Raw genomic sequence first — 25,136 nt, forward strand, 5'->3', positions numbered from 1 at the left:
GCAATCATACATAAAACACTGAACCATAATCTTCAAATACAAAAACAAAATTTAATAAAATACTCAGAAAGACACAAAGATAAAGGCACATTCCTCGTCCCATATGCTAGGACAAATTTGTACAAATACTCCTTCTTCCCTAGTGCTAATAGAGCATGGAATGGGTTGCCTGAGCTAGCCAGGAAAACCAGTGACTTGGCAGAATTTAAGTCATTGGTTAATATGCATGGCTACATGCATGACGCGTAGGACGTAATCATCTTCTTTTTTGAAGTAACGTCTGTATTATATAAGATAAGATAATATTTAGAATGCATCGCGCTGGGAGAAAAATGACGTTTTTATATACATATTACCAATTATACCTGGATTATATAAAACACTAGATTTCGCTCTTTTACATCAACATAATCACTAACTTATTTTTAAAAATTCATTTTTGCAAAGCCCAGACACGGAAAACCTGTCTCACTTTTAGTGCCATGCAAGAAGCATGCCATGGATTCTACTCCAAATCGTATAACTCGAAATCTACTATGGCGAAAAATTCGCAATATTGGTAACTTAGGATGTGACATGGATCTATATATATCTAGGTGAAAGTACAAAGGTGATCATCGTGGTGCAATACAAAATAAAACAAAAACAACATGTAGATAGTACAGTTCTTTCTGTCGGTTGTAGTCCTGTAGTTCACATTTATCATTGATCAATGAATGCGGGCGTTAAAGAATAAATATGATCATGAAAGTAATATTATGACACGAAAATTATTAGTTCTATAATTTTGGTCCAAAGTTCTGCATTTCATTTGCAAATGCTACTGCTAGAAAGTATATAGACCTATAGCCTATAGTCAACATACTCATAGTCATAGTGACAGTCTATCTTTAATCTTCATTGTACATTGTAGACCTGTACCTGTATAAGTGTATACTACTTACTAGATCTAGATTTAGATCTATAGACTGCACCTAGATCTAGACTATATCTGTCTATATCATATTTATATGAGTAGCCTATATCACATATTTGACATATGATCAAGATCTAGATCTAAATACAATATCATTGAATATCAAGATTGTTGACTATCTTTGTATCAATAAGTTGAAATTTAAAATGGAAACTGTCCATTTTACTTTATCAGATTCAGATATTTCTGATTTCATTTTAAACGCCTACAATAAACAAGTGTGTGTTATAAAGCAGTTTAAATCCCATGAAGACAAAGTTCTACTGGTACAAGAGCTTCATCCATTTAAGGAAGGAGACAAATACATCTTTAAAATTCTGCTCTTTAAAAAAGATGAAGAAACTTTGTTTAAAAGGATTACAGCTGTTAAATTTTTGCTTCAACAAGGCTTCATATGTTCTGAATTTTTAAAAGGAAAAGATGGTAATTATACACAGTCATTTGAAAAAGGTAATTCAAATTGCATACATCTCTATTATAATCAAGAATCTAGGTGATAGGCTTATATATACTATATATATATATATAGATCATAGATGAAGTTCATATCTAGATCTGTATATCTCTCTTTGAATCAATTTAAAGATTTAATTGACTCTCTTTTTCAGCTTGTATAATTTTTTTTTTATCTTATCTTATATAATACAGTCCTTACTTAAAAAAAGAAGATGATTATGTCCTACGCGCCATGCTCATGCATATTAAGCAATGACCTAAATTGTTATTAACATCATAGATCTATTGTTATGATTGAATGATTTGAATCTGTAGTGAAAATTAAAATATAGATTATATACTTATAAAAGCTAAACAAATTCTTTTTGAAAATTTTAACACATCATTAATCTAATGTGGACTCCAGTTCAGTCCACTCATATTGTTTCATTTTCATGTGCATGACAAATAATTTTAGGACATCATATATATATCCTATGTCATAAATTACATTCTTAATGGAAGACAATTACGTCCATATATACACATACATACATTTCTTATTGTGAATATAAATTTAACTTTAATGTTAATAGGTCCTATACTATTTCTCACTTTCTTTTATCTTAAATTATGATTTGTTTAAATATACAAAAATATATATTGTGCCATTTATTTATTGCAGGTGGTTCAAAATATTTATGTATTTTATATTCTTACCTGCCTGGAATAGAACTGGAATATGCTGTGGATCTACGGGACATCAGAACACTCTTTGAAACTGGAGCTTTAGTTGGATATTTACATAAGACATTTGAGGTAAGATACAAAAATACTTTTATAACAGACTTTTAAAAAAAATCTGCTAAATAAATCAAATCAAATCCAACTCTACTTTCACAAAACCTCAGTTTGCTTAAAAATATATTTTTTTAATGCATTTCTAATTTAAGAACCAATAGTTGTGGAGGTAAAAAAAACATTTTTTTTTAGGAAAAGAAAAACAAATGACACAAACATTCAAACATTTAAATGAATTTATGGGACTGACAGAACAGAAACTAGATTGTTTAGTTCATTGAATTCTTCTAAGTTTTAATGAAAATAGAAAAATGTTTTTAAATTACAAAAGAAATAATATTAATTTATTGTTGAAAATTTATTATAAAAAAAAATATAAATTCATACAGGTCAACATAGTTCAATAAAAATGATCAATTCATATGCAAGGGAGAAAAAATAAGACTTCCACTAGCCACTTGATATTCCTTGAAGCATAAATAAAAAAAAAAGGGGAACAATAACTTCAGTATGGGCTTAGTGAATACCGGGACAATGCAGCTTAAACTGTAATGAATATGTGATAACAGTATGTCTTTTTCTAAAAACAATGATAACAATTTTGAACTATTTAAATGTCATTTTGGGTTTAAGTAATTATCCATTCAGCCATAAGCCTTAAACTCATAAGCCTTAAAATTTAACTACCTTTCTGGTATTAGTTTAATAAGGATTTTCTACAGAGTAAAAGTTTATTCTGTAGTTTATAGTTTAATTTGGCCTGCATTCGTTCCTTAGTTACTTTGAACAGAATTTAATTATCATTATTTTGTATCCAAAAAAATGTAAAAATAAAAATTTGTCTAAAAATTGATAAGTAATGGAATTATAATGTATGCCTGTATTGAGATTATTGGAATTTAAAAAAATTTTTGTATTTTAATAACAAAAATATTTTATATGTTGAACAAGATTTCTGTTACGACCATGATGAATAGATTCTAATGTTCTCTTGTTATCTCATTATATTTTTAGTAACTTCCCTACTTTTTCAGAGCTTCTCTGTTGAAAATTTGAATCCTGATCCAGAAGATGCATGGTTATTTAGTAATTTTCATTTGTTAAAAAAAGAAGAATATCTCTGCAACGTCAAGGTGCGTAAGCATTCTAATTATATTTTAATGTTTGTAAAACATTGCTTAAAACTACTGACTGTACTTCTGCTTTTATTATAATCTAATTTTATTTTTTAACTTCTAAATTACATGAAATATTATAATACCGAGAAGCAGCTTCTTTTCAATGGTCTTGAGAAGTATGTAAGTTACCTAATAAAAATCCATATTCATTTGTTGTAGAAAATCATCAGTTTTATCATAAGTCATTTGCTAATACAAACAAAATTTAAAAATCTTCTTGTGTATATAGTAATTTTAAAATGAAACCCAGTTCTAGTGAGAAGCACAATTATAAAAATTAAAAAAAACAAAAATGTTTATGAAGTTTATATTTTCACACAAACTCAGAGCGCTAGGCAGCCTGCGAAAGGTTCAGGCATGGCTCCATGGTTTGGCTAGCAATGTAGGAAAAAAAGCAGGTTTCAATACTTTTAGCATGAATATCAGAAACTATGAACTACAAAGTATCAAAAAAACTAGCTCTCCCTCCATAACATTTAAGTTGGAAATATATAATAATAATAATGTTATTTTTCTTCTTCTTATAATTATTATGTTGTTATTATTCGAAAGGGGCTTGGTGGCTGAGTAGTAAAGCATATAGCTTCTTGGGTCCAGGGTTCTAATCTCAGTGAAGACTGGGATTCTTAATTTCAGAATTTTAAGGATGCCTATGAATCCACCCAACTCTAATGGACACCTGACTGGTAATGTAAAGGTGGTTGGTCATTGTGCTGGCCACATGATATTCTTCTCATTAACCATTAGCCAAAGAAACAGATGACCTTTACATCATTTGCTTTATAGATTGCAAAGTCTGAAAGGGATACTTTATTTTTTATTTCTGTTGAATATTCATGAGTATATATTTTTATATTAAATGAACTGTTGGTTATGACAACATGGCTCATTGTGAGCCTGGCCTAATGATTGAACATAGCGGAATCACATTTCTTCCTCAATAATCACTCAGTGGCATTATATAACTAGTTGCATGTTCACTCATCCTTTATCAGTCTGTGACAGTCATGACCCAGAAGCTTTATGAGACTGTATGATGAATAGGCATACATATTGGTAAATACCTATATTCATTAAGAATCGGATAATCTAGTGTAAGCAGTCTTTTACAGCCCTTATCATGGCAACCTTTCACAGTTGGCAGGAAATCAAAGGACTTTTTCATGAGCATCAGTCTCTAGCCTTACTGTGATAGGGATACATTTGGCTTTGGTTGAAGTAACCATTACGAATGTGATTTAATGATAATCTAGTTATGGAGAATTGTTTGGTGAATGGCCAATTTCTCATTCTTAGCCTCTGGGAGAAGTCCTGTCCTTAAAACAGTTTACTGTCAGACTGCCCCTAAACATACTGGTAGTAAATAACACTTAACAGAGTATTTTAAATCTTGTTTTAAAAAATGTAAAACTATGTGCATGTGTTTTAATCTACTGTTTTTTTTTAACTTTTTTTTTTAAGAAAAAAAAATTTTTTTTTATAAATCATTAGTAGCTAATTGTATTATTAGAATTATATAATTTTTTTGGTAGCAAAATTGTATGTATAAATGTTCAAATAATATACCAAGTTATTATCACATTTGATTAATATATCCTCACCTTTTTTCAATTAATAGTAAATAAAATAAAAGTCAAATTTTTTTTAAAGATTGACATTTTCATGAAAAAAACAACAACATTAAAATTTAAAAAGACTTTCAAAAGGCCAAAAAGTAGCCATTGTACTTTGCAAGTTATAAAATGTCATGAAATTTGATTTTAATAGCTTTTCTCATTTTTGAGATCTGAATGTGACAGATAAATGGAGAGACCACACAAAACCAATAGCAGTATTTCCTCTTTCAGGAATTATTAATATTACATAAAAGACTTATTCATGTAATTTTTGTTTATTTAGCTTGCTTGCAACATGGCTCTCATTGTTGAAATAGGTTGGAATAATTTTTTATTGAAAATGATTAATGTTCTTAAATTCTTAAATTTTTCAGTGCCAAGACTTGAAAGAAAAAATTGTAAAAGCGATAGAAGATGCTGAGAAATCATTTCTGTCGAAACAAAATGTCTTGAAAAAAGGTATGTTTAAATTTAATGTTTGTTCTTAAGCTAAATTATTCAACTTTAATTTTTGTAAACTACATAAATGATTGCTACATAATACATACGACTAAAATATGACCATTTATTTGTGTTTTGCTTTAAGACATTAGAGAATAGGTACTTGATACCAATTCAATTTAGCTGGAGATGTATTAATATGATGAAAAAATATTTCTGAAGGAAGTGGTATGAAATGACATATGAAAATTGTATACTACTTAAAACACTGCATAACATTTTTATAGGTTTAGATAAAACAATGAAATGCACTGGTTGCCATCAAAATCAATAGCTTTAATTTTTTTTTTTTTTGTCAATCTAAAAAATAATTTTATCATTGTGCTATCATCATGTAATTCTTGCTTGCCTGAAAAAGTCTGCCTATTATATCTAATTTCTTTCTATTTCAGGATTTGTCCATGGCGATTTTCATACTTTAAATGTAATTGTTAAGGAAGCAATGATAGATTTAAGAAAAGACAATTTTCTGTGTACTGAAATTTCACTTTCATCTTCAGTGTCTAAGGAGACCAAGGGCAGTCATTTGGAACTATTAAATTGTCTAACACAGAGTCAACATACCTCTAAAAATGCTTCAATAGAATACTTGCTACTGAAATATGGAATAATAGACTTTGGAGAAATTATATACACTTTTAGAGTTTTAGAAGTTGGTAGACTCATAACAGATATTATGGTGTCAATACTTATGGCTCACTATTTTAATAAGGGTCGTGTAATAAATGTTCAACACACAGCTGAAAAATCTCATAGTCATAAAGAAGATATATTAATTTTAAATGGTGAAGAGACAAAACTTGTGGGAAATAACTCTCTGGATATCCCTGTTTATCATGATGATCAAACTGTCAAGTTGCCAGATAGTGAGAAAATTGTGAAAGATATATGCAAGGCAGGAGCAGTAATTTTAAAAGGTTACTTTTCAACAAACTCACTTTCTGAATGTGAACTTGCTGTTTTGATGGATGCAATGTTAATTTCCCTAGCACAATACATTGTATTGAGTAAGTACTTTTGTTTTTTTATACATTAAAATGATTAGCCTGTTCGTGCTATTTGCACGCTGGACTGTCATTCGGACTTATCAATGGTCCCGGGTTACAACCCTGCCCTCTCCCATCCCCTGTCGTCCTGCTGGAGGATTTGACTAGGAAGTAAATTATCTTCAACTTAGAAGGAACATCTTAAACATGTAAACCATTTCTTAGTTATGGTGACCGTTCACTTCATCCCTGGTCAATTCATCCCCGGTCACTTCATCCCCGGTCATTTCATCCCCTGGTCACTTCATCCCCCTGGTCAGTTCATCCCCCGGTCATTTCATCCCCTGATATTTTCATCATCTGATCATTTTATCTAACAAAATGTAATTTTAAAAAGCATTAAGTGAGCAATATTTAATGTAGGCCCTATTCCTTTTTTATTTAAAGGACAAAATTGTAACACTTTAGATTAGAATAAAATTAAAATTAAATGCCATTAAAAACTAAAAAAATTTAGCATGTAAAAATAAAGAGGTAATGTAAAAAAAAGTGTTTTTGTGTTCATCTACATCAGTAAGATAGATAAGCTATCAATTGTAAGTACAGAAGACGATCCATCGATTCATATTGATGAACAATGTTTGTTATTCTCTTAGCCAGTGTTACATATTTCAAGGCTAAAAATGACTCGCCCATTTTCAAGAAAGAGCAATTGAAAAATAAAATAAAGTGAAACATGGTCGTACTTTCACCACACCTTGGCCTTTGATGATAAGTTATCAGCGGCACGGTCATAATTATTCTAATCGCAATTCTATCTCTCAAAAGATTTCCACTACTTGCACCACACCTTGGCCTTTGATGATAAGTTATCAGTGGCACGGTCATAATTATTCTAATCACACTTCTATCTCTCAAAAGATTCCCACTACTTGCACCACACCTTGGCCTTTGATCATTACACTATAGATAAGTACGCATCCAGATTAACCATATAATATTAGATTTCTCATTAAGAATACAAAGTGGAAGAGGAAACACTTTAAATGCATTAGTAATATTTCATAAAATGTAAAAAAGAAAGCATTCTACATAATCATATTTATATATAAAATATTTAATTGGGGATGAAATGACCGGGGGATGAAGTGACCGGGGGATGAAGTGACCAGGGGATGAAATGACCAGGGGATGAAATGACCGGGGATGAAGTGACCGGGGATGAAATGACCGGGGATGAAGTGATCGGGAACCCTTAGTTACTTTAATGTTTAAACCTATGGTTGAAAATATTGTACTTATAGATTTTTTTTTTAAATGTTATTTTGGACACCAAAGGTGTATTTCCCCCAAAAAAAGAAAAAAAAGGAGAAAAACAATTTAAATGTAATCTACTCAAAAACTTCTTCAGCTATGTTATCAGTAAAAACCATCGGAGGTGTCACTTTCCTTAAAAAAAGCTAAAATACTTCATTAAGTTCAGTTGCACAAGGTACATGGTATGCAGATCTAGACTCTGGCCAAAAAGCTCTGGCTAAAACTCCGAATCATTGTCTCCAATAGCTAGGAAGATGGAAAAGAAAAATTTCATCTGCTACAAAGAGATTTGAGACAGTTTTAAAAATTTTTATCTTCTTATTTTATCTTATATTATACAAACGTTATTTCAAAAAATAAGATCATTACCTCCTACGCGTGATGCATTTAGTCATGCATATTAACCAATGACCTAAACTCCACCAAGTCACTGGTTTTCCTGGCTAGCTCAGGCAACCCATTCCATGCTCTAATAGCGCTAGGGAAGAAGGAGCTTTTGTACAAATTTGTCCTAGCAATGTGCCTTTATCTTTGTGTCTTTCTAAGTATTTTATTAAATTTTGTTTTTGTATATGAAGATTATGGTTCAGTGTTTTATGTATAATTGCTACTTTACTTTTAAGTCTTCTATCCTGAAGGCTTTCTATATTTAGTAGTGATTTTATTAAGGTGTTACTCTAGTCAAATGCGAATATTCGTTTGTTATGAATCTCACTGCTCTATTTTGTGTCTGTTCCAGTTTCTTAATGTTTTCGTGAGTTGAGAGGTCCAAACAGAGGATGCATATTCTATTATTGGCTTAACCAAGGTTAAATAACATTTTAGTTTTATATTTTTATTTGATTTATAGAAATTTCTTCTAATAAACCCTAATGCTTTGTTTGATTTTTTTATAGTTTCATCAATATGGGGATTCCATTACAGTTTTTTATTTATTATAACACCAAGGTTGCGTTTTTAGTCTGTGTTACTGGTTTACCTTGAATAAGATATCTGCTTTGATAGAGTGGAATAATTAACATGAAAAGGAGCTATTCTTGGAAACTTAAAAAAAAAAAGGTTCTTAACCCACGTAGCATGCAAAACAGAAGCCCACTTTGTGTGATAAAGTTAAAATAAAATATTCTGAGGCCAGGAGAATGATAAAAACAACTTAATCATTGACTAAACTTTTATAAAAACAACTTAATCATTGACTAAACTTAAAAGTTTAGCTTCCTTTAGAAACAACCGTGTAGCCCAAACCTCCTGCAGGATGACAGAAGGTCAGGGTTTAGACTTTGGACCATTGACGTGGCATTGATGAGTGCATACCACATGACCATCCAATCATTACAATTGTAATCACATTTCAAGCACATTATAGAAATAGAAATGCAAATTTTCTATTATTTGAAAGAAGCATTCACTGGTAGAGCTCCTCTTTTAAGATTATTAACAATTTTGAATTGAAATTCCCCCTGCTACTAGAAATAAGAAAAAATTTCTTTGTTCTTTTTTTTTATGTCTATAAGACTCCTGATATAATTATCTTAGAAGTGTAACAATCCTGATATTAGCTTTAATGATGTGAATAAACAAAAAAAAAATCATTGTATTTACATTTTCTTTGTTGTTAATATGTATATATTTGTTGTTTTTCATTTTAATTGCTTTCTATTTTATTGTTCCAAGTTGATCTCTCCCAGATGAAAGATGATGAGGAATCACAAATTGACTTAAAATGTCGTGAGTCTTCTATCATCCTATTTCAAGAGTTTTGCAAGATTGAGAAAGATGATTTCTTCAGGCTGTACTTGGATGTTGTTTGCAATATATCACAGGAATTGGTGTAATGATTTGTAATTTTATACATTTGATGTAAACAATAATGTGTTGTCTCAATAAATACAATTAACAATTCAAAGTGCTTGGCTTCAGACCCCGATTCAAATTCTGGTGAAGACTGAGATTTTTAAATTTGAGATCTTTGGGCACCTCTGAGTCCACCCATTTCTGTTGGGTACCTGATGTTAGTTGGGGAAAAGTAAAGACAATAGTTCATTATACTGGCCACATGATACCCTCTTTTAACTGTGGGTTACAGGAACAGATGACCTTTACATCATCTGCCCTACATTAAGGTATGAAAGGTTAACTTTACCAAGTCAAATAATTATGATGTGTTTATGAAAACTTTATGGCAGAAGCATGGAAAAAAAAACTATTTTTTATTTTTTTTTATTCAGGTAATATTCATCCCTTAATCTTGTGTTTATATTGAAATTTTTATTTATGTTACAGATACAAAAAAAATGTATCAAAATACTAAATGATAAAAAAGGTACTGTCAGGTCTGAGTAGCACTATTAAAAATACTCTTCTTTAATCATCAGACTCATAGAATACATACAATAAAGAGTTTCTATAACTATCTAACTTTAATGTAAAATGAATTTGAATTTTTTATTTGATATAATTAGTGATGAATAGATACTTTGGCAATGCACTTTTCTGAAAAAAAAAAAGAAAAAATTAACCAAGGTAAATTTGTAGGCTTATTATGTAATCATTTTGTAAACACTTTCTGTAGGAAGTTACAAATATTTTAAGCTTATATATAGATAAGGTTTCTACATGAAATTAAGATAATTGGCACTGACATTGGCTTCTTAGATCTCACCATTTCATTAATGAATATGAATAAATTTAAAGAAAATAAATTGAGCTACTTTAGCAACCTTCATAATTGATTTAAAGTCATTATATTTCAGTGAAACTATATTATTCGATTGGGATCACTTGCATGTCTTAGTTTTTTTTAATTATACCCATTTTCTTTTCTTTTAGCCTGATTGGATGCTTTGTGATATTTTTAAATCAATCTTTTTAAAATGAGTCAAGGCTGTTCCTATGTTAACTGTTGCTTGTACTGTTGATGTCATTTTTACTTATTAACATTTTGATTAGTTATGCCAAGCACCATAAAGAATGTTTTGCTACACCTATGCTCAGACAACTATGCTCAGACAACTAAGCTCAGACAACTATGCTCAGACAACTATGCTCAGACAACTAAGCTCAGACAACTATGCTCAGACAACTATGCTCAGACAACTATGCTCAGACAACTAAGCTCAGACAACTATGCTCAAACATTTAAGCTCTATAAATACAGCACTTAAAATTCACTAGCATTTTACTTTTAATCTCAATTGGAACTTACTAGAAAATAATAATAACAAAGGTTACTTAAAACGAAAAGTTACATTAGCTAACCAGTATACATAAATACATTATTAATTACATTAATAGAGTTCTTTTCAAGTGTTTTTCTGCAGCATAATTGTTTACATTATTTGAATGCCTGATAATATTTAGTATAAAATTTATATAATAGTATAGTTTGACAGCATCTGTAGTCTTCTGCTTCTGTTGCAGTCATTAAGAATGGTTATTTTTTGAAAAGTTTTTATCCACTTGATATGCCTTTGAAAAAAAGTGTCTTTATTTCCCAAAATTCAAATCATCACCTAATTTGTTGCATTAATTATTCACACTACAAAATACTAGATGTTACTCACCTGATTTATCCATTCTGTCCGGGTGGTCCACCTGGAAGTTACAAAATTTCTGTAGTATATTGTCTTCAAACTATTGTGTAAGCATTTTGTCATTTGGGAGGGGGAGGGTCAAAGTTTATGGTACATCTCCTGTCTAAAGCATTAGGCTTTTAGGCCATATTGCTTCATTTAATAACATATTCTTTGAAATTATTTGAAATAAGTTTATTTAATAAGGCATTAAGAATAATTATTATCATAGAAATATAGCTTGAATGTGTCTCAATGCTGCATCCGATACTGGAGAGTAGACCTATTTCATCCACACTAATATAAATTTAGGGGCCTATATATCTTTTCAAAGTGAACAATATGCTTTTATTCTATAATCTTTTAGGAAGAATACTCGAACCACACCATGGAAACAGCTTGAAGTTTCTCTCTTTCAGAGCAGAAGAATATATGCGGTGACTGCTTAAGTCTGGCTACCCACTACAATTTTGGTTAATCAGTTGAGGGAAAGGAAACTCATTAACTTTTAGCTGGGCTCTCTATTGCTATGGTACACATAAGGACAATTATTACTTGCCTTACGTGAAGGAGGTCGCACACTCCTATTAGCACGAGCCTGTTAGGGCGGGGCCAAACCAAGTCACATTTCATCTGCCAAACTAAAACAGATGTTACAAAGCTCGTAAAAATCCTACCCATCAATCGCCATCTATTGCTTTACTGATGCTATAGGAGTTGAGGTCCTTATAAAGGGGATTCCCTTTCACTGCGGCGTGAGGGGGGGGGGAATGAGGTAGCAAACGCCCTTCCAAGAGAGGGTGCGCTGGCCACAGTAAGTCTCAAAGCACCAAGCACATTTCGACAATATAAACCCTGGGTGAACTCTGACAAAGCCAGGAGGGTCTGGCAGCATATGCTTCACCATGATCGCGATGATCTAGTGTAGTGTAAGATGCAGCACATATCTTGCACAAATTATCTGGAATTCACTAGATCTGTATGGAGGCTACGATGCACTACGATGTAGGCCTACTGACTAGTTTCTTGCCAGAGCACTACTAGAATACTCCTTCCTGTTCTGAACCCAATTAGAGTTTACTTCAGCTGAATGATGTTATCTTGTGTTTTTCTTCCTTATCTGGGAAAGAACTCACCTTTGTCTCCTTTAATGCCCTTCTCGCCTGGTTCACCTGTAACAAAGTATACGAACAACATATATTTTATGGGATTTAGGAGGCATAGTTTAATAACATATCAGTGATTCATTTGTATGGTAGGCATTGGTAGAATATAACATATTTCCTCAATCTTCCTGCATTGTTACACAATCTCACACAAACATTAATGTATTGTAAATAGAAAGTATCTAATGTAGTATTAAAACATATTAATTAATGCATATGACATATAAAGCCCAAAACAAACACTTTTAATTATGTAATCGTGGGTGTATGTATACAAATATAACATACCTTTTTCACCACTTTTTCCTTTATCTCCGGGGTTTCCTGGGGCACCTGTAGAAACAAAAATATTCATCTATTGTAGGCCCTACTACTTGTAGTATGTGATTATATTTGCTTGAAAGTCATTTACTTATATTCAAAAAATAAAATATTTGTTATTTAAAGATAGAAGAAAATTACCAGATGCTCCAGTCACTCCAGGTTCCCCTGTACAAGAAAACAAAAGTAAAAATATTTTAAACATTTACGGTATAAAAGAACTTATTTTAGTTATTATAAGTTATTGATTAAAATTATTATATTTTTAAACAAATGAACACAAGACAAAAGTAAATACCTAAAACTTTACTTTGTAACTATTTTTTTACACGCTTTTGTGTGTTGTATTTTCTACATAGAAGCACTACAAATGCAAGCGAGAATGTTATTTCAATGATTTCGCCTTTAGTTATTAGTACTAAAAATATTAATTTCTTTCGAAGTTAAAAGAAAGAATGGGCAAATGAAATGAAAAAGCAATTAAATAAAGTAAACCACTTGCCTTTTGGACCACCTGGACCCACTTCTCCTGTAGAACCTTTCAAATAAATATCAGACAAAATGAATTATTATTTTGCAAAGTATTAACATACAAATCGTAACAATCGACGTTTGTTTTTTAAAGGTGTACGCTATTTTCCCTGGGGAAATGATCCCAAAAATGTTTTTCACTTTTTGCTTCAGAGCTTATTGCAGTCTGTCAAACAAATTAATTAAGCATAAAAATTGCTTTTTAAAAGTCTCTCTTATATTGAGTGAAATTGCATCAATCACCTTGAATCAATCATGTAACTAATTTTTATTGACTCAAAATTTAACCATATACTTGCAATACCATATATAGCTTTGCTGTCCAATAAAGATAATTGGACAAATTGGTTTATCAGTGGACCTTATTTTTTTGAGTGCCATCCGACAGCTCAATCAAAATCTGTCAAGTCAGTGCATATATATTTTCATTTTATTGATAATTTTGGTTGACTTTTATTTGGGATGGATTTTGTTGACTTAGGTATACTGAACTATACAACAATTGCGTAAGTTGATCTCCTGGTCTTGCGACTTTTACGCGTTTGCTATTTTGCATGTGTCCCGTCCATGCTTTGATTATAAGCAAATTGAAAAAAAAAAAAGAAAATCTGAATTCTAACTTACTTAATGCGCTATCACTTGTCTGGACCAGTTATGAAAGGGAGAGGGAAGAAGGGTTTATCTTGGTGAATGTTTAAATGATCATTAAAAATAAATCACGTAGGGCTCAAAAGTCCTCAAGGGGACTGATTCAACTTATACCACCACATCTGTCAAACAGAATAATTAATTACCAATAGTTTTGACTCTAGTGCTGTCAGATAAAAGAAATAGCTGTGCACAATTTCAGCTTCATACGAGATTGGGTGAGGAGAATCCTTTTTTTTTATCAAACAATGCAGAGGGACAGAGTTGATATAAGCTTTGTAATTGAATAGAAGTTTTGATTACTCTATGGTTAATTTAAAATTTGAATCAAATATTTTTTAAAATTATTTTTTAAAATTATTGTATTATATTTTGTATTGTATTACGGAGGTATTGTCTTTTTACAAAAGGTTTTTGTTGTTAACATTCAAATTTACTATTTTTAAATTAGCTCAGTAATTTAGAGCAATGGGCAATATCACAGAATGATCTCTTACAATGTATCTTTTAGAGATCGTATATCAAAAGTGTTGCTGATATTGGCAAAGCAGCCTTCATTGCTTTAGTAAATGCTATTAGTGGTAATCGTTGCACACTAGTAGGCCTACATTGTGTGCAAATAATATGACCTAGGATTCCCTCTTATCAAGTGCGACCTAATTAATTTGATATACTCCAGGTCTTGCTTTGAAAACTATAGCCATAGTTTTGAAATCATTTTTTGTTTTGACATAAGAAAGTTTTCACCATTGCTAGATCGTATTGTACGAATTTCGGATTGTCGTCACAATTTACAATTGTAATATTACTCTTGAAACGAATGTGGAAGCAAACTAAGAAACATTTGTAATGCAGTTGATTTTGCTAGTGCTGCAAATGGTAAAAGTCGAAATCAAAGACACTGTTAATACTAGTTGTATAGAAAACTAGACAAACAGTAAAAGTACAGGCTTTGTTATAGGCCTATACTTTGACATCATATATTACCTGGAGATCCTGGTGAACCCATTTCTCCTGCAAAGAAATATAATAAGCGAAATTTAATACTTATGTTATATATATTGAATGAAATTTGTTATTGTAAGGTTAAAAAATGCGTTATAAAAGGTTATTGTAACCATTTCACAATATTGTTTTGAGCTTGCTTATTACGCAACTAAAAAAAAAAAAGACTGTCCGTGGCATAATTTTGTCCATACATGTATTTCTAAGTCCATATCTACCATCTTGAGTTTGGGTTTAGAGGTGGTAAAGTGCAATTTAGTGTTTTCGAAAGGAAATGTATCAATTTGTTTGATGAACATTCTTTTTTTTTTTAATTTAGCCTTTAAAATGTATTGGTAGACATAGAAAGCAAAAACAACAACGACTGCGTTGACTTCAGAAAGTTCTGATTTCTGGTCATTTTAGAACAAGAAAATTGCTAACTTCTTCTAAGTTCATGGTAAGGAATAACTGAGTCAATTTTTTTAAATATTTATTTAATCGCCCCCAAGAGGAAGAAATAATTAAGAGCCAGCGAGTGAGATAAATAATAAAAAGTTTTGTTTGTGTGTGTAAAAATGTTCTCACCTTTTTGACCGGCATCTCCTTTTGGTCCAATGTCTCCTGGTAAACCTTGAGACAATTAACAAAGTAATTAAATTTCAAGTAGTTTGTGATTAAATATTTATTCAAGTATATATTAAACAAGATTACAAAGAGAGTTTGTGTTGCCACACAAACTCAGAGGCGGCCCCCGTGGGAGACGGATCCCTGGTCGACTGAGTATGGCATCGAGCAGGGTATGAAATCGAGACCGTAGAGATAATCAGTCCTGCGCGCTAACCGCACGACCAGGCATTGCTCTTAATCTAATGACAAACTGGTTACAAACTAATAGCCTACTATTGATAATATACCTACACATTACGGAATGACAACTACCGGATATGTACAATATGTCAGAAGAGCGATTTTAGATAATCTTTTGGTATTGAGCATTTTCATTTAGGCCTAAATGGAACTAGAATGAGGATGTAAATCTACCTAAATTAAACTACTAATTTAGCACTCTCAATATCTATATCTACTAGATCTAGATCTAAAATATATATTTGGGATAATATAGATAAGATTTATATAAAAAAAAACACTAAATAATCAATTAATAGACAAATTGCAATATGAAATATTAAAATAGTAGATTAGTTTTAGTATTTTATAACATTGCAATATTGACATATTGACAATCTAGACTTAAGAAATAAAAATCTACACTTTAAGCCTAGAAATTAAAATTATAGATCTTGATCTAGTCTAAATCACGGCTGTCTGATAGTGCGGTTTGCGCGCTGGACTGTCGTTTGGATTCATCGATGGTCCCAGGTTCAAACCCTGCCCGCTCCCATCCCCCGTCGTCCTACTGGAGGTTTGGACTACAACTCTGAAGGAACATCCGAAACACGTAAAACAACAAACATTCCAAACTAGACCAAGAAATTTTAAATCTAAATTCTATAATGATTTTAATTAGAACTTAAAATCTAAATCTAGTTTTAAAAATCTAGCTCTAGTAGTGTAAGAAAAAAAATCTAGATCTAGTGTAAAAAATCTAGCTCTAGTGTAAAAAAAATCTAGATCTAGTGTACAAAAATCTAGATTAGATCTAAATCTAGCTATTATGTCTTTGTAAAATGCGAGTAACATTACGAGGTTTAATAAACATTACTATACCGAGTTGTTTTAGCATTTCATTTAAAGAATTTATTCCATATGACGTCAAAGGAAAAAAATCCACCACGTCACACGGCCTAGTTAGACTAAAAAATGTATCTGTACGAGCAGCTTGTCGAGTGTTCATAGACATTGGTGCACCGAGTGATTTCTTTTAGCATTTCATTTAAAGAATTAACTCCATATGACGTCAAAGGAAAAAAATCCACTACGTCACACGGCCTAGTTAGACTAAAAAATGTATCTGTACGAGCAGCTTGTCGAGTGTTCATAGACATTGGTGCACCGAGTGATTTCTTTTAGCATTTCATTTAAAGAATTAACTCCATATGACGTCAAAGGAAAAAAATCCACCACGTCACACGGCCTAGTTAGACTAAAAAATGTATCTGTACGAGCAGCTTGTCGAGTGTTCATAGACATTGGTGCACCGAGTGATTTCTTTTAGCATTTCATTTAAAGAATTAACTCCATATGATGTCAAAGGAAAAAAATTCCATTATGTCACACGTCCTAGTTAAACTAAAAAATGTCATCTATACGAGCAGCTTGTCGAGTGTTCATAGACATTGGTGCACCGAGTGAGATCTTTTAGCATTTCATTTAAAGAATTAACTCTATATGACGTCAAAGGAAAAAAATTCCATTACGTCACACGTCCTATTTAGACTAAAAAATGTCATCTTTACGAGCAGTTTCTTGAGGGATCATAGACATTGGTGCACCGAGTTTGTTCTTTTAGCATTTCATTTGATGGGCTAGTTAGACTTAATATATATATATATATATATATACATATATATATATTATATATATATATATATATAAACGGATTAAAGACGCTTTTTTTTTGTCTGTCAGTCTGTCTGTCCGTTATGTTAATAGCGAGAAAAAAAAAGACTAAAAGCTATTGAAAATCTGATTAAAATTTAATTTCCCTTCCGAAACATCGCATTAGTTTTAAGTTTCTATAATAGATTGTTCCGGATGTTTATATATTTATAGTGAGAGAAAATAAGAATTCCAGATTAATCAAATGCCGTTAATTAAATTTGTGGGATGGTCTGTTATGAAAATTACATGTACCATAGCCTTATATAGGTTTTTTCAAACCATACTTTGGTGTTAGGAAGTTGTTTTCCTTAAAAATCGGAGCATAATATTAACAATAATTAGATTTTCTAACGTTTTAGCTAGAAAGTTAAATGTTAAACTATTTTTCATAAAAAATCCGGAACAACCAATTTTCGTAAATGAGAAAATTATTTGTTTTATTTATTACAAGAGGGATTTCAAACATTTATTAGCGTTATTAGATTTTTCACATAAAATTCGGATCATTTTTGGCGACGATTTATAAGAAAATTAAGGTAATGTAGTTCGATTTCTTTTTCGAAACAAAATCCGGAACATTATTTACCGATTAAACAACTTTTATTATATTTCGACAAGAAAATTAACTGTAAAATAAGTCTAGAAATTGATTTTCAATAGTCGTTTCTAATTAATTACTTTCTTATTTTAAAAGCCTGAATAACCTATTGTCGATATTTTTGAAAAACAAATTATTTGACATAAAGTTGTTTTAAATTAAAAATTCGGAACAATTGATATTGATAAATAAACTATAGCGACGTTGTGTCAAAGAATATAAGTGTAATATTAGTCAATAATGCGATTTCAAACAATCATTTGACATAATTTATTTTTTATAAAACAATATCCGGAACAACTTTATAGTTAATGAAATATAAATCAGTATAGATATTTTAATTTAGCATTTATATTGCTATTTACATTAAAAACCGGAACAATATATTAAAGATCATGTGTTTCTTGCAACGTTTAAGCATGGAAATAAAATCTAATATAAGTTAGAAGAGCAAACAAATATTCATTGGCATTGATTTGTTTGTCACAAAAAATCCGGAACAATCTATTATAGATACTTAAAACTATTGCAATATTTCTGAATGAAAAATTAAAGGTTAAATCAGATTTACAATAGCCTCTAGTGTTATTTGTTAATCTTATCGTGACGGACAGACCGAACAACAGACAAAATGCACAAAAATAATCTTCTTTTATTTGGATGGGGGCACTAAACAAAAAATAAATAAAATCTGATTTTTTAAAAAAGTTTAAGGAATTGGTTTGGCACCAGATGATGTTGCGACGTTACGCTACTGCACGAAAGTCGCTGCATAAAAAGACCATTTTAAAAAATGTGCGTGATATTTACATACAAAATGCATTATTAGCCTTTATAAACAAACAGAAATGTTTTCTTTTAATTTTAGTAGCTAGTTGACCAGAAAAAACACCTTTAACTATTATTTATATTTGTTGTAAACATTTCTTGTACATTTTATCAATATATTTGACTTAGTGATACTGAAAATACACAAAAATTGTCCATCTTTGTTAGCATATTGTAACATTGCCTCCCTTACATTTACCTAATTGTTTTAGAATTGGTGTATTTTTCTGAAAAAATCGCTTGCATAATTAATTTTATAAATTAAACGGTTTGCTTTTAGAAAACCAAAAGTAGCCGTTGCACCTAAACTTTTCAAGCCACATTTAATGATGAAATAATATTTTTCATATCTCTTCTAGTTTTCGAGATCTGAGTGTGACAGACGGACAGACAGACGGATATTTTGCACAAACCTAATAGCGGCTTTTCCCCCTTACTAGGGCCGCTAAAAAAAACAACATTTATTTATTTTAAAAGTATTTGACATAGGCAACATATTAGGGCCCTACCAGGTGCTCCAGCTGGGCCAGATGACCCTGTAAAACAATAAAAAAACATTTTTAAAATAATTGAAATAAGAAGATGTTTAAATATATTCTTTTTGAACTTTGTTCTATTCATGTCTAAAATAAATGGATAGCTAACAGGATATAGTTTTCCAGTAAGAAAACTTTTTTTTTCTGACTATGTCATTGAAAGACTTTCCTCTATTATTTCAATATAAGGTCTTCAATTAGACTTTCCTCTATTACTTCAATATAAGGTCTTCAATTAGACTTTCCTCTATTACTTCAATATAAGGTCTTCAATTAGACTTTCCTCTATTACTTCAATATAAGTTCTTCAATTAGACTTTCCTCTATTACTTCAATATAAGTTCTTCAATTAGACTTTCCTCTATTACTTCAATATAAGTTCTTCAATTAGACTTTCCTCTATTACTTCAATATAAGTTCTTCAATTAGACTTTCCTCTATTATTTCAATATAAGTTCTTCAATTAGACTTTCCTCTATTACTTCAATTTAAGGTCTTCAATTAGACTTTCCTCTATTACTTCAATATAAGGTCTTCAATTAGACTTTCCTCTATTACTTCAATATAAGTTCTTCAATTAGACTTTCCTCTATTACTTCAATATAAGTTCTTCAATTAATCTTTCCTCTATTACTTCAATATAAGGTCTTCAATTAGACTTTCCTCTATTACTTCAATATAAGTTCTTCAATTAGACTTTCCTCTATTACTTCAATATAAGTTCTTCAATTAGACTTTCCTCTATTACTTCAATATAAGTTCTTCAATTAGACTTTCCTCTATTATTTCAATATAAGTTCTTCAATTAGACTTTCCTCTATTACTTCAATTTAAGGTCTTCAATTAGACTTTCCTCTATTACTTCAATATAAGGTCTTCAATTAGACTTTCCTCTATTACTTCAATATAAGTTCTTCAATTAGACTTTCCTCTATTACTTCAATATAAGTTCTTCAATTAATCTTTCCTCTATTACTTCAATATAAGGTCTTCAATTAGACTTTCCTCTATTACTTCAATATAAGGTCTTCAATTAGACTTTCCTCTATTACTTCAATATAAGGTCTTCAATTAGACTTTTCTCTATTACTTCAATATAAGGTCTTTAATTAGACTTAATACAGTTTAGACGCAACATTTTCAAAAACAAAAATGAAACGAGAACAAAACTTACCCGACGGACCTCCAGGGCCTGTTAGGCCATCTAAACCTTGAAAAAAAAACAACAATAAATAAATAAAAAATGTGTCTTTTTTCAAAGTATTAATATAAAGAAATATCTGAATGATGTCTTTCATCTATTGATAGATTTATGTCTCATGGGTAGTGATGGGCAAAAGTTAACTAAAAAGTTAGAAACTTTTACTTTAACTAAAAAAAAAAAATTAAGGCCATTGTTTAACTAGAAAAAAAAAACGTTTAGTTAAAATCGTAGTTAAATTATTTTTTTTTTAGTTACTAACTAAAAAGTTTGATTAAAATTTGTAAAACTTTTCAACATGTGGTCTGGGTTGAAAAGCGCACCCCTGTTTTCTGGTCATGTGATACCAATAAATTTGATTAACAAAAAAATGTTAACAACTATTTAGTCAGTCTGCATTTGAAGAGGCAAAAGTAAGATGGCGGTGGAAGCTATTGGGGTCAATATCTGCACTTGAAAGTAGCAGTATTATAAAATGTTAAACATTTTTGCCAAAAGCTTCTATGCAATATTATGAATGGGGTTGTTCCGAATTTTTTGGTGAGTCACGTGATGGTGTTTAATTTCTGTTTATAGTGGGAATCTGATTAGTGGTTTTAATCAATTCGTTTGCGACAAACAATATTTTTTTAACTGCAGGAACATCAAGTACACACTTCCTATAGTCTTAAGACTTATTATTGAGATTTATTAAGTCTAAATCAATAGCTAGGCCTATAGATCTAAAAACATTAGGATAACCAACTATAGAAAAAAAAATCTTAATCAATACCCTCTCTGACCATAAAGTAAATAGACTGTGTCCAACTGATTTTAGCAACCTGGTCATCTAGACATACACGTGTAGGCCTAGTGTACTGTATGTGTGTAGTCGATAATACTGCAAGACTATCCTGCATTAAGCGTTATACAATAGCTTTGCTTAATGTGGAGTGGTCAGACAAGAAAATAACACACTGGCGTGGCTAGTCAAGCATGTTCGTAGATATATCTTTACACTAAAATAGTAAATAGACGGTGTGTCTGACTGATTTTAACAACCTGGCCAGATAGACGTACACGTGTAAGACTATATAGTGTACTGAGCTTGCAGTCCATAATGACAAGATCACCCTGTTTTTTTCCCTTACGCGTTTAACGGTTATGCAATAGTGTTAGTTGTATTTTTAGTGGTCAGACAAGAAAATAGCACATCGGCATGTTTAGTCAATCATGTATTTTACACTATATAATAGTTATAGAAGTCAAATGTTTTTCAAACTCCAACGGTTTCGTTTCTATTTCTTTGGATATTAGATTTAAATTTGAAATTGTAAATGTATGTTATTTAATGAGATTTTAAACTTTACCAGTATAAGTAAGATTTTCCGTTATATAATAAGCTAATATAATTTTAAAAAAAGAGTATCATTATTTTCTTAAGTTTTAAATTCAAGGCAAAAATACAAGCACACATATTTATTTAGACATCTTTTCTATATTGTGTGGCATTAACGTTTATGTAAGAAACATACATATTTGATATATACTCCTTATTACTGATTTACTATGGTTAAATATTACCAGAATGTTTAAAAGAATAAGATCAAACCGTACCGTAGGCATACAATCGGATGATTTTATCTATATAGGTGTAGTTCAACCCTGCCCCCCCCTTTCACAAAAAAAAAGTTATGAATAGTTTGTTATAGTTTAATTAACTTTCTTTAGTTTAGTTTAACTATCGTTTGAAATTCATGATAAATTAATAGGTTAACTACTTTATTTTAGTTGAAAACTAGTTTTAGTTTAACTTTTAAAAGTTAGTTTAGTTCCCATCACTACTTATGAGTAAGAATAAGAAAACGGAAGTTTAAAATGTGCGCTTATAAAAAGGAACATGTTTGAGATGAGATGTCACTGCTGAGAGAGTAAAACTGATGTATATTACTGCTCAGAGAGTAAAACTGATTATATTACTGCTTAGAGAGTAAAACTGATCTATATTACTGCTCAGAGAGTAAAACTGATGTATATTACTGCTTAAAGAGTAAAACTAATGTATATTACTGCTCAGATAGTAAAACTGATGTATATTACTGATCAGAGAGTAAAACTGATGTATATTACTGATCAGAGAGTAAAACTGATGTATATTACTGCTTAGAGAGTAAAACTGATGTATATTACTGCTCAAAGAGTAAAACTGATGTATATTACTGCTCAAAGAGTAAAACTGATTATATTACTGCTTAGAGAGTAAAACTGATCTATATTACTGCTCAGAGAGTAAAACTGATGTATATTACTGCTTAGAGAGTAAAACTAATGTATATTACTGCTCAGATAGTAAAACTGATGTATATTACTGATCAGAGAGTAAAACTGATGTATATTACTGATCAGAGAGTAAAACTGATGTATATTACTGCTTAGAGAGTAAAACTAATGTATATTACTGCTCAGATAGTAAAACTGATGTATATTACTGCTCAGATAGTAAAACTGATGTATATTACTGATCAGAGAGTAAAACTGATGTATATTACTGCTCAAAGAGTAAAACTGATGTATATTACTGCTGAGAGAGTAAAACTGATGTATATTACTGCTTAGAGAGTAAAACTAATGTATATTACTGCTCAGAGAGTAAAACTGATGTATATTACTGATCAGAGAGTAAAACTGATGTATATTACTGATCAGAGAGTAAAACGGATGTATATTACTGATCAGAGAGTAAAACTGATGTATATTACTGATCAGAGAGTAAAACTGATGTATATTACTGATCAGAGAGTAAAATGGATGTATATTACTGATCAGAGAGTAAAACTGATGTATATTACTGATCAGAGAGTAAAACTGATGTATATTACTGATCAGAGAGTAAAACTGATGTATATTACTGCTCAGTGAGTAAAACTGATGCTTATTACTGCTTAGAGGGTAAAAGTTCCAGTGGCGTAGCTAGAGTATATGATGCCTGGTGCGGTACCTCATCTTGATGCCCCCCCCCCCCCAAAAAAAAAAATAACTAATTAATAACATTGCAAAACCTCTTCAAATAATATGTATTCATTAATCAAATATTGTTAATTCAAAAAAAAATCACTTTTACATAAACATACTACAAATGAATTTTACGCGGTTTCTTGCTGGCAAAAGTATCAATAATTTTATCGAAATTCATTTTTTTCCACCAGCCCTTGTTCAATGGACAAAATGGCCAAATTAGTGAGTCGTAAATTTGTCATCGTTGATCGCAAGTAATTCATGATCAGTTTAAGTTTGGAAAAACTTCTCTCGCATGTAGCGACGCTTACCGCAATAGTTAAAAATAGGGGAATCATGATGACGATATTCGGGACTGAATCATCTAGCTGATATTTTTTTTATAAAATTCAAGAGCTCAACAGGTCTTTGTTTTGGAAATTCGGAGGCTTCTGATGAAACTGTGACAAACCGTTGAAGCCTCTTTCGCTACAGCAGAAATTCGTTTTTATCAATGTCGCTAGGAGTACTATCGAGATTGATTTCGACCTGAGGATTTAATAGCTGGAAAGGCGACAAAAATTCATATCTATCTGCTACATTATGAATTTGCTCGAATCGGGTGATTATTTCTTGAACAATCCTGTCCAAGGTAGAATAAATTTCCCTTCGTAGCTCTTCTTTGTGTGTAAGTACAGAGTAGTCACTTTTCTCACCAGGCATCTTTTTATTATGGCCCATACGTTTTTGAGGTTCTGTACTGATTCTCAGATCTGAGCACACGCTTTCGGCAAAGGTAATGCTGGCTTCAGCGATGTCCTCTCGATTACTACTTAAAAATGTCTCTAATGTTTTTAGTTTGAGTGAGCAGTCTCGAATAGACAATCCTTGTTTTATGAAGGTAGAATTGCGCATCATTAATTTCAGTTAATACAGGAGCCCAAAATCCAAGATAGGTGACAAAATTAAAAGACTGAACAGCAACCAATAATCAACCTGCTTCAGATCTAGTCGATGAATTTTCATCTCTGCTAGTTAAACTCTCCAGGTTTTGTTGTCAATACTGTTCCCTACTCTCAGGCAAACTTCTAGTTCCCTCCAAGCAAGCGATGACTGAATGTGAGCTCTGCTGGTCTCATGTTTTTCTATTTTTGGGGATAACCTTCACCACTCATTGAATCCATCTTTGGATTTAAATGAAGATGAAGAAATCTTAACAAACGTGGCCCCTTTACATTTAAGGAGGGAGAGGGCGGTACTTACGGCCTACGAGCGCTACAAAAGGGGCGACTCTAGGCTACCCACCACAATCTTAGTGCAACAGTGGAGAGAGAGGAACCGTATAAAAATGCGATCGTTCCTCCACATTGCGGCCAATTTGACAAAATCAGCTGGGCTCTCCA

The 25,136-nt window shown here is 31.1% G+C and overlaps 2 protein-coding genes across 3 annotated transcripts in view; one reads left to right on the forward strand and one right to left on the reverse strand.

Moving 5' to 3' along the window:
• The first annotated feature begins 848 nt into the window (after nt 1-848).
• LOC106076685 (uncharacterized) lies at nt 849-13,745 on the forward strand. The gene is made up of 6 exons (XM_056034860.1): nt 849-1,426; nt 2,097-2,230; nt 3,247-3,345; nt 5,381-5,465; nt 5,900-6,514; nt 9,485-13,745. Exons 1-6 carry the CDS (start codon nt 1,123-1,125, stop codon nt 9,643-9,645), a joined length of 1,398 nt encoding a protein of 465 aa, XP_055890835.1. The 5' UTR covers nt 849-1,122; the 3' UTR covers nt 9,646-13,745.
• LOC106079072 (collagen alpha-1(XXV) chain-like) overlaps nt 10,145-25,136 on the reverse strand; it is a 38,945-nt gene continuing 23,953 nt past the window's right edge. For both annotated transcript variants that reach the window (XM_056034884.1, XM_056034875.1), the window contains 10 exons: nt 20,734-20,769; nt 19,533-19,559; nt 15,621-15,665; nt 15,036-15,062; nt 13,372-13,407; nt 13,011-13,037; nt 12,837-12,881; nt 12,519-12,554; nt 11,374-11,404; nt 10,145-10,303 (listed from right to left, as the gene is read on the reverse strand). In XM_056034884.1, the coding sequence (XP_055890859.1) occupies nt 11,379-11,404; nt 12,519-12,554; nt 12,837-12,881; nt 13,011-13,037; nt 13,372-13,407; nt 15,036-15,062; nt 15,621-15,665; nt 19,533-19,559; nt 20,734-20,769 (305 nt within the window). In that variant the 3' untranslated portion in view covers nt 10,145-10,303; nt 11,374-11,378. The remainder of the gene's footprint in view (nt 10,304-11,373; nt 11,405-12,518; nt 12,555-12,836; nt 12,882-13,010; nt 13,038-13,371; nt 13,408-15,035; nt 15,063-15,620; nt 15,666-19,532; nt 19,560-20,733; nt 20,770-25,136) is intronic.

Source organism: Biomphalaria glabrata, chromosome 1 (genome assembly GCF_947242115.1).
Source record: "Biomphalaria glabrata chromosome 1, xgBioGlab47.1, whole genome shotgun sequence".
Classification (NCBI taxonomy): Eukaryota; Metazoa; Mollusca; class Gastropoda; family Planorbidae; genus Biomphalaria; species Biomphalaria glabrata.